This window comes from Leuresthes tenuis, unplaced genomic scaffold, assembly GCF_036924035.1.
Source record: "Leuresthes tenuis unplaced genomic scaffold, fLeuTen1.0.hap1 SCAF_3, whole genome shotgun sequence".
Classification (NCBI taxonomy): Eukaryota; Metazoa; Chordata; class Actinopteri; order Atheriniformes; family Atherinopsidae; genus Leuresthes; species Leuresthes tenuis.
This window is the reverse complement of record NW_027325357.1, coordinates 16,349,549-16,362,580: the sequence shown is the minus strand read 5'-3', so window position 1 is coordinate 16,362,580 and position 13,032 is coordinate 16,349,549. Positions and strand designations below refer to the sequence as shown.

General features: G+C 40.1%; 1 protein-coding gene across 4 annotated transcripts in view; it reads right to left on the bottom strand.

Moving 5' to 3' along the window:
- The window catches only part of erc2 (ELKS/RAB6-interacting/CAST family member 2), a 39,148-nt gene extending 27,505 nt beyond the window's left edge, over positions 1-11,643 (bottom strand). For all 4 annotated transcript variants that reach the window (XM_072382107.1, XM_072382108.1, XM_072382110.1 and 1 more), the window contains exons 1-2: positions 11,559-11,643; positions 5,856-6,665 (exon numbers count right to left, since the gene is read on the bottom strand). In XM_072382107.1, coding sequence (XP_072238208.1) covers positions 5,856-6,530 — 675 coding nt within the window. In that variant the 5' untranslated portion in view covers positions 6,531-6,665; positions 11,559-11,643. The remainder of the gene's footprint in view (positions 1-5,855; positions 6,666-11,558) is intronic.
- Between the last annotated feature and the right edge of the window lie 1,389 nt (positions 11,644-13,032).

Below are 13,032 nucleotides of genomic sequence, written 5' to 3'. Positions count from 1 at the left end.
ATGTTTTTAATTGGAATAATTGTGAGAGCATCCATCATTTCATAGACGTCATCTCCAGGTGGTACAGAAACAAGCTGCTGTACCATATGCAGTGTTCTGCACGTATGCATGTTTGTGTAAGAGAACGTGGGCATTTAAATCCAGCAGATGGACAGCTCCGAAGTGCTGAGTTGCAGTAGCCTACTGCTCACTACATTCCTTGTCTGTGTTGTGTGTCGTGATGGTTGACAATAGCCAATTACACCCACACCCATCCCAGCAAATGCTGCATTTAATCATATCCTCTCAGTTATCACAGAGGTAAGAGTGGTGTGAGTCGAGAAAAGTGAGACTCAGAACAGCACACAGGAGTTAAGTACACTCGAATACATATACCTTACATATGTATGTATGTATGTATATATATATATACCTTATGTATATATATATATATACTTGTTTTGACCTGAAAGTAACAGAAGAAGCTGGAGCACAGACTAAACAGCCAGAGATAAAATAATAAAATATCAGGCATAGTGTGCATCTCATTGGTAAAATCTTCTGTAAATATATGGAGATATTCAGCACTTGAACTAGTACTAATTTGCTGCCAGCTAAAACGTTCGTCAATCATTTTTGTCTATGTGATGTACAACTCAAATTCCCCCCAAAAAAGGTTGGAAAACCGTGGGAAATTAAAAAATACAAAATAAAAACAGAATGCAATGATTTACTAATCTCGTAAACAGACATTTAATTTACAATAGAACACAGAAAAAATATCAAACGTTGAGAGTGAGACGTTTTACTATTTCATGAAAAATATTTGCTCATCTGGAATTTAATGGCAGCAAAACATTTTAAATGCCAGCAGCTCAGAAAAGGCAGAACTTAGGTTCTAGCTAAGCCAAATGCTGATGCCGTCATCAGCAAGTGCCACGTTCATCATCTTAGTTTTTAGGATACTAACATTTTCTAATTGGGGCTTCAGCTAAGCTGAAAAGAATGTGATAAATTCTGCAGATGATCTGGTCATACAAAAGAGTTGATACCGTGCAGATTTCTTTGCAAGCCATCAGGATTGCACCAGAAAACTTCTAAATGCCGGTGGCACCACTGGAACAGTCACCACCTCCGCCCACAGGCTACACTTGCTGTGACGTCTATGTGTTGTGATCTGAATTAGATCTAACAGTTGATCATAATTGATTTAAAACCATGTATTAAACATATTTAATCCTAATACTCGTGCAAATAATGAGGCTCAGTTTTATCTACAGCAATGACACCAAATAAATGATTTTAACATTGTAATAAAGTTCCCAATCAGGTGTTGATTCAAATAATGTTCATAAAAAGCAACACATTTTCCTATTTGAGTTGATGCAGGCAGAATAGACATCCACTGGTCTTAGCAAAGCTGACACAGTGGAAGCTCCGAGCAATGAAGAGCAATGAAACAAGGGAGACAATTAGGGATGCACAATGATACGAGCATGCCATCTCTATTGACTTTAAAGTCAAATATCAGCACTGGCCCAGAGTGAACAATGACAGCCAGATAAGGTCAACTTTTCAAGGATTGTGTCTGGAAGACAATCCAGGGACTATTATCCAGGCTGCTGATGAAAGATGAAGTCTACAGTTCTGTTTAAGATATTTCAAATGAATAAATACTGTAAATAAATATTATACATAACTTATAAGCTGAAGTAATAATCTATTTTGGTGATGAATGCTGACTATTTAAATGTAATAAATCTATTTCTGCATCATGTGGGTCAGCGGGACAAGAGAAAACCTAACATTATGATTACACTATAAGAAACACTTGATGTTCCTTGCATGTAAGTGGAAAAAATCCCTGTTCATATATGTCAATATCGACATTTTTTTTCAAAATGAGTTGCAATATATCAGCATTCTGGATATATAGAAATTCAATTTCAAACATCCCTGGAGATAAGGCTCCATAATGAGTCACAACATTAGTTTATATTCAGTTCAATACGGAAAAAGTCCACATCAGCATCTTTCAGTAGACTGTATGTTGGCTTTAAATTCTGACTCTATACAGTGCTGTGCAAATTTATAAAGCCAACACTCATTTAGCTTACAAGGACTTTCTGGCTCTCTTATAATCAATTTAAGTGGTCCTGAGCAACAGGCTTTTTGAAAGGTTTTCAAGCTTTTTCTTTGGACATTAACTGCCTTTTAACTAATTTCCTGTCCAGTCACTGAACCTGACCATTTCTTAACACTGACCTATAAATCACTGAAGCATTAAAGGGATGAATCAATGTTGTGTCTACACATAACATACAATGTAGCATCTAAAAGTGATGTCCTTAATAAATAGAAAAAGAAAACAGTAAAGACCTGAACTATTCCTGAGTACTTTTTAAAGAAATCACATGGAAGCTTGTCTAAGAGGTTCAAACTGTGTTAAAGAATAATGGTGCTCATACCAAATATTGACTCTCAAGCTTGTTAGAATCGTATACTATATACTGTATTTTAATTTATGCAAGTTTGCACGTTTCAATAAATCACTGCATCTATTTTGTGTTTTCTTATAATATGTTAAGAAATGAGGGGTGGCTCAAGACTCTGTACAGTACTGAATATGACAAAGCTTTGATTTGAACTAGTTTTGACTACTCTGGAGTGAAAAAAAATAAATAAAAAAACAACAGAGAGCAACACATGTTATCCCCTTTGCTTTGTTGCTCCATCTTTCACTCCGATCTTAATCTCACCACCCTTGCTCTCTGTATATTCTTTTCATCTTGTCTGGACAGAATGGGCAGAGAGACTCGTCATTTTAACAGCATTCTGTTCACCAGCATGGAGCAGCAGCCATCTTATACACCACAAAGAAGCTACATGCGCACCTTGAGTGATGTGACTATTCATACAGTGCATCCTGTCTCCACTTGAGCTTAATAATCTCAGACAAAATTCAAAACATTAATACTTTTGTATATTGTGTATGGCTGCTGCAGCTCCTTTGTTGCTGACTGAAAACAGCTAAATATCAAGTCAACATACTGCAAGAGGTGCAGAATGTGGTGTGCAAACAAATAACTGACTTTACCTCTCATATATATATATATATATATTTTTTTTTTTCTCATATATATAATGTACTGGTGTGGATAATTAAAGCTTTTAGCGCTCTTCAGATGCTGGCACAACTACAAAGGAAGTAACCTTTAATCAAATATCCACTCTCATGCAGTTCACACCGCAGACTGCACGGTAAATAAATTCTTATTCACTGTCAACACCTAATATACATAACCCACAAAACATTTTGGTGAGACTCATAAAGAGTTATGTGAGGCTTTGTATCCATTTACAGACAGTGGCGTGATATGTGAAACTCAGCCTCCATTTTTGTGGAACGGGAAGATAAGGGCTGACTGGGTGGCTGAGCAGCAGCAGTCATGACTCAGTCAGATATGGTATGCTCTAGCTCACACCACATTCGCCCCCAGCAGCTCTTGTTCAGATTCAGCATGGCAAAAATTCAGCTGAATTCAAGTAAAACAATAACAGCCTGTGCCAGTTACACCACACAAAACACTTCTGGGCTAATCATTAATCTGTAGTCATGACCATCAACTGTCTTGATTCAAGCTCTGCAGGCGGTGATTGGTATTTCCCCGAGCCTGTGCTCCATTAAAGAAACAAAAAAAACAAAGACAAACCTCTAATGTCTGAATGGTTTACATCTTTTTAAATAAACCATAAACTCCCTGATGTTAATTTTCGCAAGAAAAATAATGCATGCCATTTGTTCACACTAATAGATCCTGATGGAGCTGTAAAGGGTGCTACAACACATGTGCAATGATTGGCCTGAAATTACTCCATTATTAATGAGGCAATTTGCTCCTCAGTCAGCCTCTCAACAATCCCGGTGGGTGTGACCAAACCATCCTTCCATAAGTATACACTTATGCAAGAAGGCTTCACAGCCTGGAAATCAAGTTCAAAAAGACTAATTATAGTAACAAGGCACATCTGCCTTTTATTAGCTGACATACTTCATTAATGAACCCTACCTGGAGGGATATAAATATCCCTCAGTGTAGAGGCAGAGCAAACACTGGATAAGGCTGAAGATAAATACAGAGCCCTCTCTTTGAATCAAGTAGAAAGGCAAGAGAGCCCACAGTGTATAGTGTTCATGTTCTGCTGGACACATTCTGTTCCTACAATGTATGAAGCCAAGCTAAAAATATCTACAAGAATTCACAACAAGCACTTTACACCAATTCAAAAATGGGTAAAATGCAGAACTGTTTTTTTTTTGCCTGTGACTGGCAGTGCTGGTTTAGCTTAAACAGGCACATATCAAACTGTCTCTGTATATTTCTGATAAAAAAAAAAATGTTATTAGCAAAGTACCTCTGAGCCCACATAAAGCCTGCAGACATCTTCCCGCAGACAACTGAAGAAGTGCAGTGCTCTTTTCACTCCAATCAATTAAGTTAAGTCTAAAATGATTTCGAAAGGCATGTTCTCATACACAAGCAGACATGCAGACAGACAGGTCTGCTATAATGACCCCACTAAAAGCATCTTGCTCTGACCTTGAAGGGTGGAGGGACACCGTCTGCCTATTTGAGTAATGAGTGGTCTACCGGCTGTTCCTCGTCTGAAAAAAAATCACACGAGCAGACCGACAGAAACCCAGACAGAGTGGCACAAAGACCACAAGCAGCTCACAAAATTCAGCCTTTTCCTTTCTTAAAGTTTTTTTTCAGTTTGCTGCATCATGACCCGGCCTGTCTCAAAGAAGAAGAAAAGAAAAGCTCAATCTGTCTACTCGGGCAACACGCTACCTCGAAGGGTGATGCACAGACATATCCAACTAAATCGAAGGCTTTACATACAGTCTGCGCTGTGAAACCTCCTGCACCTGAGGTTTGATGTGAAAATGATCAAATCAGAGCATTAGCTCATACTAAATGTTAAGTGATGTTCAACCTCGTTTGTATTTGACTTTTGTTCAGTAAAAAAAAAAAAGAAAAAATTGTGCATCAGGCAAGTAGGCTAATTACAACTTGAGGGTTTTCCCCTCAGTTACAAAAAAAAAAGATGACAATTCTGCTATACAGAATGCGGCAAAGGACAGATGCACAGAAGTAAACAATGAGAGATGATCAAAGTCATGGTATATAAAGCAAAGTCAGGAAAGAGAGGTAAACAAAGTAAGACAGACAGGAAGTGTTTAAGTGTCCTTGACATTTGTCTCTCGGCCTTGTGCCTACTCTTGTCACTAAGTGATTTAACTGGGCCATGACAACACCCCCACAGTGAGGTAAGCAAAAAAACCTTTTGACATCTCTCCCTCTGGGGCCAATCTGCTGAATCTGTGAAAATAAACTGAAATTAAGCAACGTTGCAGCCAGACAGTGATAAGTTTGATTCACTTGCTGGCAGAGTCGTCATACTTTTCACTCAATCACAAACAACTGAAAGCTCAGATTTCTACTATACCGTAGCAAACAATTCAAGGCTTTTCTGTTTGGTTGAAGTGACACGGATTCTGTACTAGAGTACTAGGTAAGGACAGTGGGAGTTAAGTATATATATGCACAAAAATAACTCTTTCCAGAAAGGTTTCCACAAATCTTGAGAAACACAACTGACTGCAATAATTTTCTGGATTCTTGGACTGAAGATGGTTGTTGTCTATTGCAGAGATAAAAACAAAAACAGTGAAATCAGAGATTTGAAAAAAAATTTGAAAAAAAAAATGCAGTACTTAACCAAACAAAAAGGACAACAAAAAAAAAACAAGCAGCAACTAAAATTCACTGCAGTAGTGAGTAGACTGTGGCAGCTCAGAGGAGTGGTCTCACCTGGTTCTCCTCATGAGTGACTCTCATCTGTTCTTTAAGGATTGATGAGCGAGCCGTCTCCTCTTTCCTCATAATCCTCTCCTTCTTCAGCTCTGGACTCCAGAAACTCTTGATGCTGTTGGTGGAAGATCCCAACTTACTGTCCTTCAGTTCAAGCTCCCGTCGCAGCAACTCGTTCTCCCTCTGCATCTCTCTGAGCTGGGCCTGCATCTCCAGCAGCTCCCCCCCACTGCCCCGCACAGCCTGCCTCAGCAGAGCAGAGGGCACCCCCTGGTGGTGGTGGTGGTGGTGCAGCATGGAGAGAGAGCCCAGGTCACTGTAAGACAGGAGGTCAGCATGAGGCAGCCCCACTGAAGCAATATTGGGGCTGCTGCCCATGGCGGTGACGCGGCCCCCGTACATGGCTCGGCTGGTGGCGCGCCCTAGAGTCATAGTGCCTTTTGGGTAGGTGGCAGTGGAGCCCACGCCCTCATGGTCGCTCAGGTACATGGGCCCTGAAGTAGCATAGGCAGCGTTGAGGGACTGGATGTTCTCCATGGAGAGCGTCTTGCCCCCCCCACCACCCCCGCTCCCGCTGTTTGCCCTTCGATGGCCCAATCTGGGGGACCTTGGCAGGCGCGGGGACCGTACAGGGCTGCTCTCTACATGGCCTACAGCTCTGGCACTGCCGTACATGTCCTGTGATTCAACGATGCAGCCACCACAGGGTCCTTAACAGCGGCGTGCTGAAACGAGACTGCTCCAACTCTTCGAACCAAACATGGGTGACTTATTTCATGCCTGATCTGGCGAAACACGCCAAAGTTAGACCTGAGGGAAAAAGGAGAAGCATCTGTCAGATAAGTACCCACTGTCTGTATGTTTCAAATAATAAGATAGTGCTTACACTAAAATAAACTGGCCCTTTAGAAACTTAGCCTGGCTGAAGATGGATAAGGAAACTGTTCTATCAGCTTTATGACTGTATTAGTCAACCTCAGCAGCAGCCTGTTCCAATTTATGTGGCTCCAATTTCAAATGGAGCACAGAAATTTCCCAGCATCATTCAAGATGTCCCACTGGCCAATACTTATCAACAGTAAATCCCAATAACGTTTAAAATACAGTCAGAAAGACAGCTTTACAGCCTCACAGTATATGCAGTGTCACATTTGTCTGTTCTGATCAATGGTGGTTCCTTAGATTCAGAGTAAACAGTGGCATTCATGGAAAATGTATTAGATGTATTAGAAGAATGTCTTCTTTTAGAAATCATCTGCAAAATAATACACAGAGTGTGGCTTCATGATTCCAGAGCCATTTGATTATCGATCAGCAGCCATGCGTATTTTTCTAAAGCACAGATTCTGTGCATCCAGTAATGCTGTACAGTACAGATCGAGTAAGAAAATTATGCAAGTGTGATTCTTAGCTGATTGGCTCTTCTTCTAGGGAGGAAATAAGTGTTTATAAAGTGGATTAAATAAACAGTTAGCTTTCAAATGACTCCATATGTACATCGAGACACAATAGTGTGCTGTTAACAGCATCAAGAGAACCACAGTGCGCCATTATACAGAAGTATGTATAGAATGCATGGTACTATTATTGATTATACAAATCAATAATGAGAGGCAGCTGACATGAGAAGATCATGGTACATGAAATAAAGTTCTGCTGCACTGTATTTTCTTGAAAACGTCAAGAAAAAAACTACACAAAGTTCAGTTTTTTAACAGTTGACAAGCCTAATAAGGCATCTCATACAGCAAAATTGCAAGAATTTACAGGTTTTTAAATAAAGTACATCCCACTGGGTAACAAGAGAAAAAAAGATATAGGAGACTAAATTTTTAATGACGTGATAATGTCTGGGCCATTTCATGCCATAAGTGGCTTAAATATAACTCAAGACATATTACAGGCTATGATTTATTTAAACTCAAGGTGTCATTATTACTCTGGTGGATATTTTTAGGTCAAACGCAGAAGGCTATTTCGTGAAAAATGTCAAAGGCTAACTGGAGTTTTTAATGTCTCAGGCTGTCTGGTGATAAATAATATTGGACTATGTTTGGGTAAAAAAATAAAAATTAGACCCTTCCATCTGTTTCTCCCCTGGTGACACTTGCTCCTCAGAATCAGTTGCCATGGTTACTCTGTTTGGGCTTAACACAGACAAATCACCTTAGTAGTCTGACATAATGGCAGCATACGTTTCCAAAGGATCTGTGAGAGAAAACGTGGCTAACTGACAGTACAAACATCAGGGATTGTCTCAAACTTTTCACTGCGTTTTATTTTCTTTTTTTGTACATCGAGGAACAGATAAAAGGACTACTCATGGCACAGAAAAAGGTGTGCCGACAGGTCTCAATGATGTATGAAATCCAATAGGAATTTGGATGGCAGCGGCTCTCAGCTCTACTTACTGAAGCATCATCTGTGAAGAAGCACTTGGCCGGGGGCAATCACTGAAGAATGGAAGAAGGTCACAGAGGACGGTGTCATCTCTTTGTTATATTTAGTAACAGGTGACTAGAAATGGGATTCGAATGGTCAAACATAAAACGGCAGAACAAATCCAACAGAAATTGTCTAAAGGCTTGGACAGAGCATGTCCTTGGGCATTTCATTCATTGCCTGTGCAAAGTCATTTCCTCTGGAAAACACTAGCAAGTTGAGATTGAGTTTTAAAGGAGCACCATGTGTAACAGCAGACCCTGCTGCTGTTACCTTCATTGGTCAGACTGCATCTTACATAACTTACAGTCTTTTTCTGTGTATCGTGATGAGGTGAAGATACCTGGTTTTGGGGAGACACTGTTCGTGTTTATAAATCAAGTTAATGGTTTGCAGTGTCAACCTAGATATCCTATAAAGCATCTTTGAGTCAGCGTTTGTCAGCCTTTGTCCATGTCACCACTGATGCACCAGTGACTCAGACAGAGATATATTTTTGCCTCTCCAAGTTTTTTTACCATGAAAACTTACGGGGGAAAAAACATGTATACCAGCCTCCAACAAGAGTGGGCATTTTCTGTGCTATTCACCCTATGTGTATTTGAAAAATTCAATAAAATAATTTAGTGTGAAGAGAGGAGAAGTGTGAAAAATGATGTCAGCGGAGTCACACTATTGAGCCAATCATCTGATATGAGACTTTGATTCCAGCTGGGCATCTCAGTTGCATTTCTAGCCCCTGACTCCTCATTTTCCCATACCGCCGTCTAACAGAATAGTGTCCCAAATACCTTCCTAAATAAAAACTAGTGGAAAGTATCAACAGTAGCTGTTTCCATTCTAAGTGGGTATTGGTGTATTTCTATGCTGCCATCTGTCTGTATTTACTGAGTTACTTCTCATTGATTTCAGAAAATTTCTGGCTTGTGACTTGGGCAGTGGATGTGTAGACACATGACTGCAACTGAGCTTCAGGACAATAAAGATGATGATCTATTCAAATCACTCTCTTTTCCCTCCTTTCTGCTCTCCGTACAACACATGTTTACATAGTCTCTCGGTAGAACAAGAACATTCATACATAATCTGCCAATGTGGTGCATTTCTGCTGCTTGTCTGGATGATTATTTTTTGCGTTAAAACATGACAAATGTAAAATATTTTCAAGATAAGGTTTGATTCCTCTGATTTATCCTTTTTTTTCCACGATTAACCAGGTTTCCTTTCTCTAGCAAAGCAAATCTGCAGCAATCTTTTGAAAAGTCGTATTTAAAAAAAACACAAATCAGGCACAATTGACTGGTTTAAAGTGAGTAAACTGGGCTGTGTCTGGTGGCAATTTAGGCTATATTGCTATTGGTGGCAGTTCAGTAGAAGAATCGATTGTTCAACCAAAGAAACAAACTTCAAGCAAAATAAAAAACAATAAGACAACTGCAGCAGACATCCACATGAGCGAATTTTTCTTCAGGAATTATTCTAATCTCAGGGGAAATCTGGAATATTTGGGAAGACAGCGCTCAGTCAGGTCAGTTTATTGTTCTGCGACTCAGATTGGAAACAGCCGGTGAGTCACATCATCACTTTGCCAGTTGAGACATGATTCTATAAAGGATCTTCATTCCTTCCAATGTGCATATCGAGTCTTCTTTGAAACAGGCACAAACCAACTCAAATGAGTGTATACCTGTTTTTTGTGTGCATTAGCTGAAGTTCTTACCATTTTCATTCACTTTTTCATATTTCCATCTTCTAAACACGAGATAGAAACCCGCGGTTTGTCTTTTACTTTGACTTGTATGTAGGCCGCTTGTTGAGCAGTGCATTTAGGGTCCAAGCTTGAATGCTGTTTAGGCAAACAGTAATTCAAAAGAGTAGCTTTTTTCTGCCTTTAAATTCTTTTCAATTTAACCCAATAATGTCTTGTGATTGACTTATCCACTCACCATTTGTTCACCTCCACACAAAACACTGACTTGTAATGTTTCCAAATCCCTAAAAGGCACAATCATAATCTATACACTGGTTAGCATCTCATAGTACAAGAAATAACTCAGTTCCTTTGTGTCTAACCCTATTCTAAAACAAAATTTCCTATCAACTGTAAGGATTCTAACTCTACATCAAAAGCTCAAATGTATCATTATTGCAGACTTTTCAAGCATTTAGCCTATAGCTGAAAACCTATAAACACACGCCAGTGTAGGCCAATGAGGAAAAAACCTGGCCATTCAGAGAGCAGTGGTGCGGAAACAGCTGAGATGATACAGATACTCCGAAACAGCGATTTCCCCACAGGCTCTCTATGGAGTATGAGAGCCGGCTTTCTCTTAGGCAGTTATGACATTTAGAAAGCCGGCATAAGGATATGTGTTCTAACTCAAATCATTCAGTGGTGAAGAAAACGACAAAAAATTATTTTTAGGCTGAGGCAATGTGCTTCTGAAGTCATGCCAATGGCGGACAAAGTCTGTACTGTGGGTTGGTAATGGTTCTTAATGCATGTGAAAGAGCAAGCAGCCGGCTCATTTCGGCGCAGAGTGACTTGAGCAAGTGCAACACATGCAGCCTCCTCATCAGGTATTCTACTACAGAGCCCGACGCCTCCGTGCATTCCACTGACTTCAAATCTCGGTTGATTGGATGAGAAAATGTTAATAGGTTACACCAAATTGGCTCGTTCACCCGTCCACCAAATTCCAGCTTTGACCGACGGTCATAATCAGACTGGAGCGGCTCCTTAGCGAAATATACGCCTCGAACAACCCCAGCAGGCGCTTGTTTCACCGTTTTCAATAAACACATATGTATCTTCGTGTCTACCGCTTTCATGGTAAGGCTCTATTACATTTGATGCACCAAAAGAGGACACGACCGTGCAATTGACAGCTCACTGGGCCTACATCTTCGACGGCTCCAGCACGGCGTGCGTGCGCCGAGCACCTGAATACACCAATGAAACATTATAGTCTCGCCCGCCGTGGGCAAGCCGACTGAAACCCTCATTTAAAAAAAACGGCGCTGTTGTATCATCTCAACACGTCTCTAAAATGCTAATTCTCGGGTGTCGAGTGAGCACTCTGACTGACTGTCTCAATACAACCAACGACCACTGAGTGCTTTTTAGAAACGCGCATAGCCTATGCCTTTTTCCGGTAAAACGCACAAAAAACGAGCGGACACTCAACGAGTTCTGGGTGTGTTTACTTCCATAATTAAAAAACAGTGAGAATTAGTGTGAAATGGGATGAAGAGATATACCTTTATCGATGTTAATTCCTCTCCTTCGCCGTTTTAGACGGCATCTTGTCGCCTCCATTCACCCCAGCAGCCTCTCTCAGCATCCTGCGCTGTCATTGGGCAGCGGACACGCTTTCTCTCCTCCTCTACACACCAGGGAGCAGCATCACCACTACTGCAAGTGGCAGCTGACAGGAGGGGGTGGGCGGATCAGATGCGGAGAGCGGCCTGCACTGAATTTCACATCATCTTGGTACTGGATGGGAGTCATTGACCGCGACCAGTGACATGTGCAGAAGATGTTAGTCATTTCTAAAATAATGTTTTTCATTTTTTCACATGTACAATTCTCTTGTGCGATGTACACACACTACCTGACGTTTCATGATAACCGGTCTAATTCAAAACTGTATGTTTCCACTCATTTCCCTGCATTGAGCTCACGCCATAAAGCAGTTAGTCGAAGTTAAAAGACAATGTGCAAATATACTGGCCCATTTTTGGGGTCAAATACCAATGCTGGTAGTCACTTGAGTAGCCATGTTAACGCAGTAAAATATTCTTCATCTGATTTAAACACATCTGATTATAGATTTAAGCATAAGAGTCTACACAGACACTATATAAAGAGGCACCATAAGTTAAATAGAATAAAACAATCCTGACAATGAGGAAAACGCACAAAGTAAAGTGAAATGTTTTCTGGACTTCATTCTCAACTCAAAAGCACATGTTGACCTACTTCTTCTGTTGTCTGTAAGCAAGTACAGAGTGAAGGAGAACCTTTCCAACTCCGTTAAGTCTGTTCCCAGTCCAGCAGTAGACCAGTAACCCGTGAATGAAACTCGGACAGAGAATTGTCCTTGGTGAATTTACTGATCAGGAATGGATCACTGTCAGAAATAAAAGGTAATGTCAAAATGTTGTAAATAACTCAGATTCAAAAGGTCTGTGCCACACCTCTTGATCTGATAAAAGATCAATTCTGATTGAGCCAGACTGGATCAATCTGATCTGATTGAAGGTCACATGAGGTATCTTACTCAGATTAGACTGTTAAGCAGGTTAAAAGTGATCCAAATACAGCTGCCATTTGCTGGACAGAGGACTTTACAAAGTAAGAGCAGACCTACTTTTCCTGGCACCACTACAGTATGATGTATGCGACCACACTGGGTTCCACACATAACAAGCCATACGCATCTATTAATCTAGCTGAAGAAGTAGTGACATCTTTTTCACTGAAATCAGTAAAACTGTATCACAAACATAGACCTCTAATGCATTTAAAGTTTGGTTTAAGTAAAAGTAGAAAAGTAAAAAAAAAAAAAAAAAAGCAATAAATTGCTCATAGTTTAGTTAACCTTTTTTTCTATTTAAGGTTTTGGAATAAATTAGAAGTAACAACATTATAGTTTGATCATTACTGATACATCTGCATCTCTTAAATCAGCTTTGTGTCAGATTATTTTTTAGGTTTTGTATGTTACTGAAT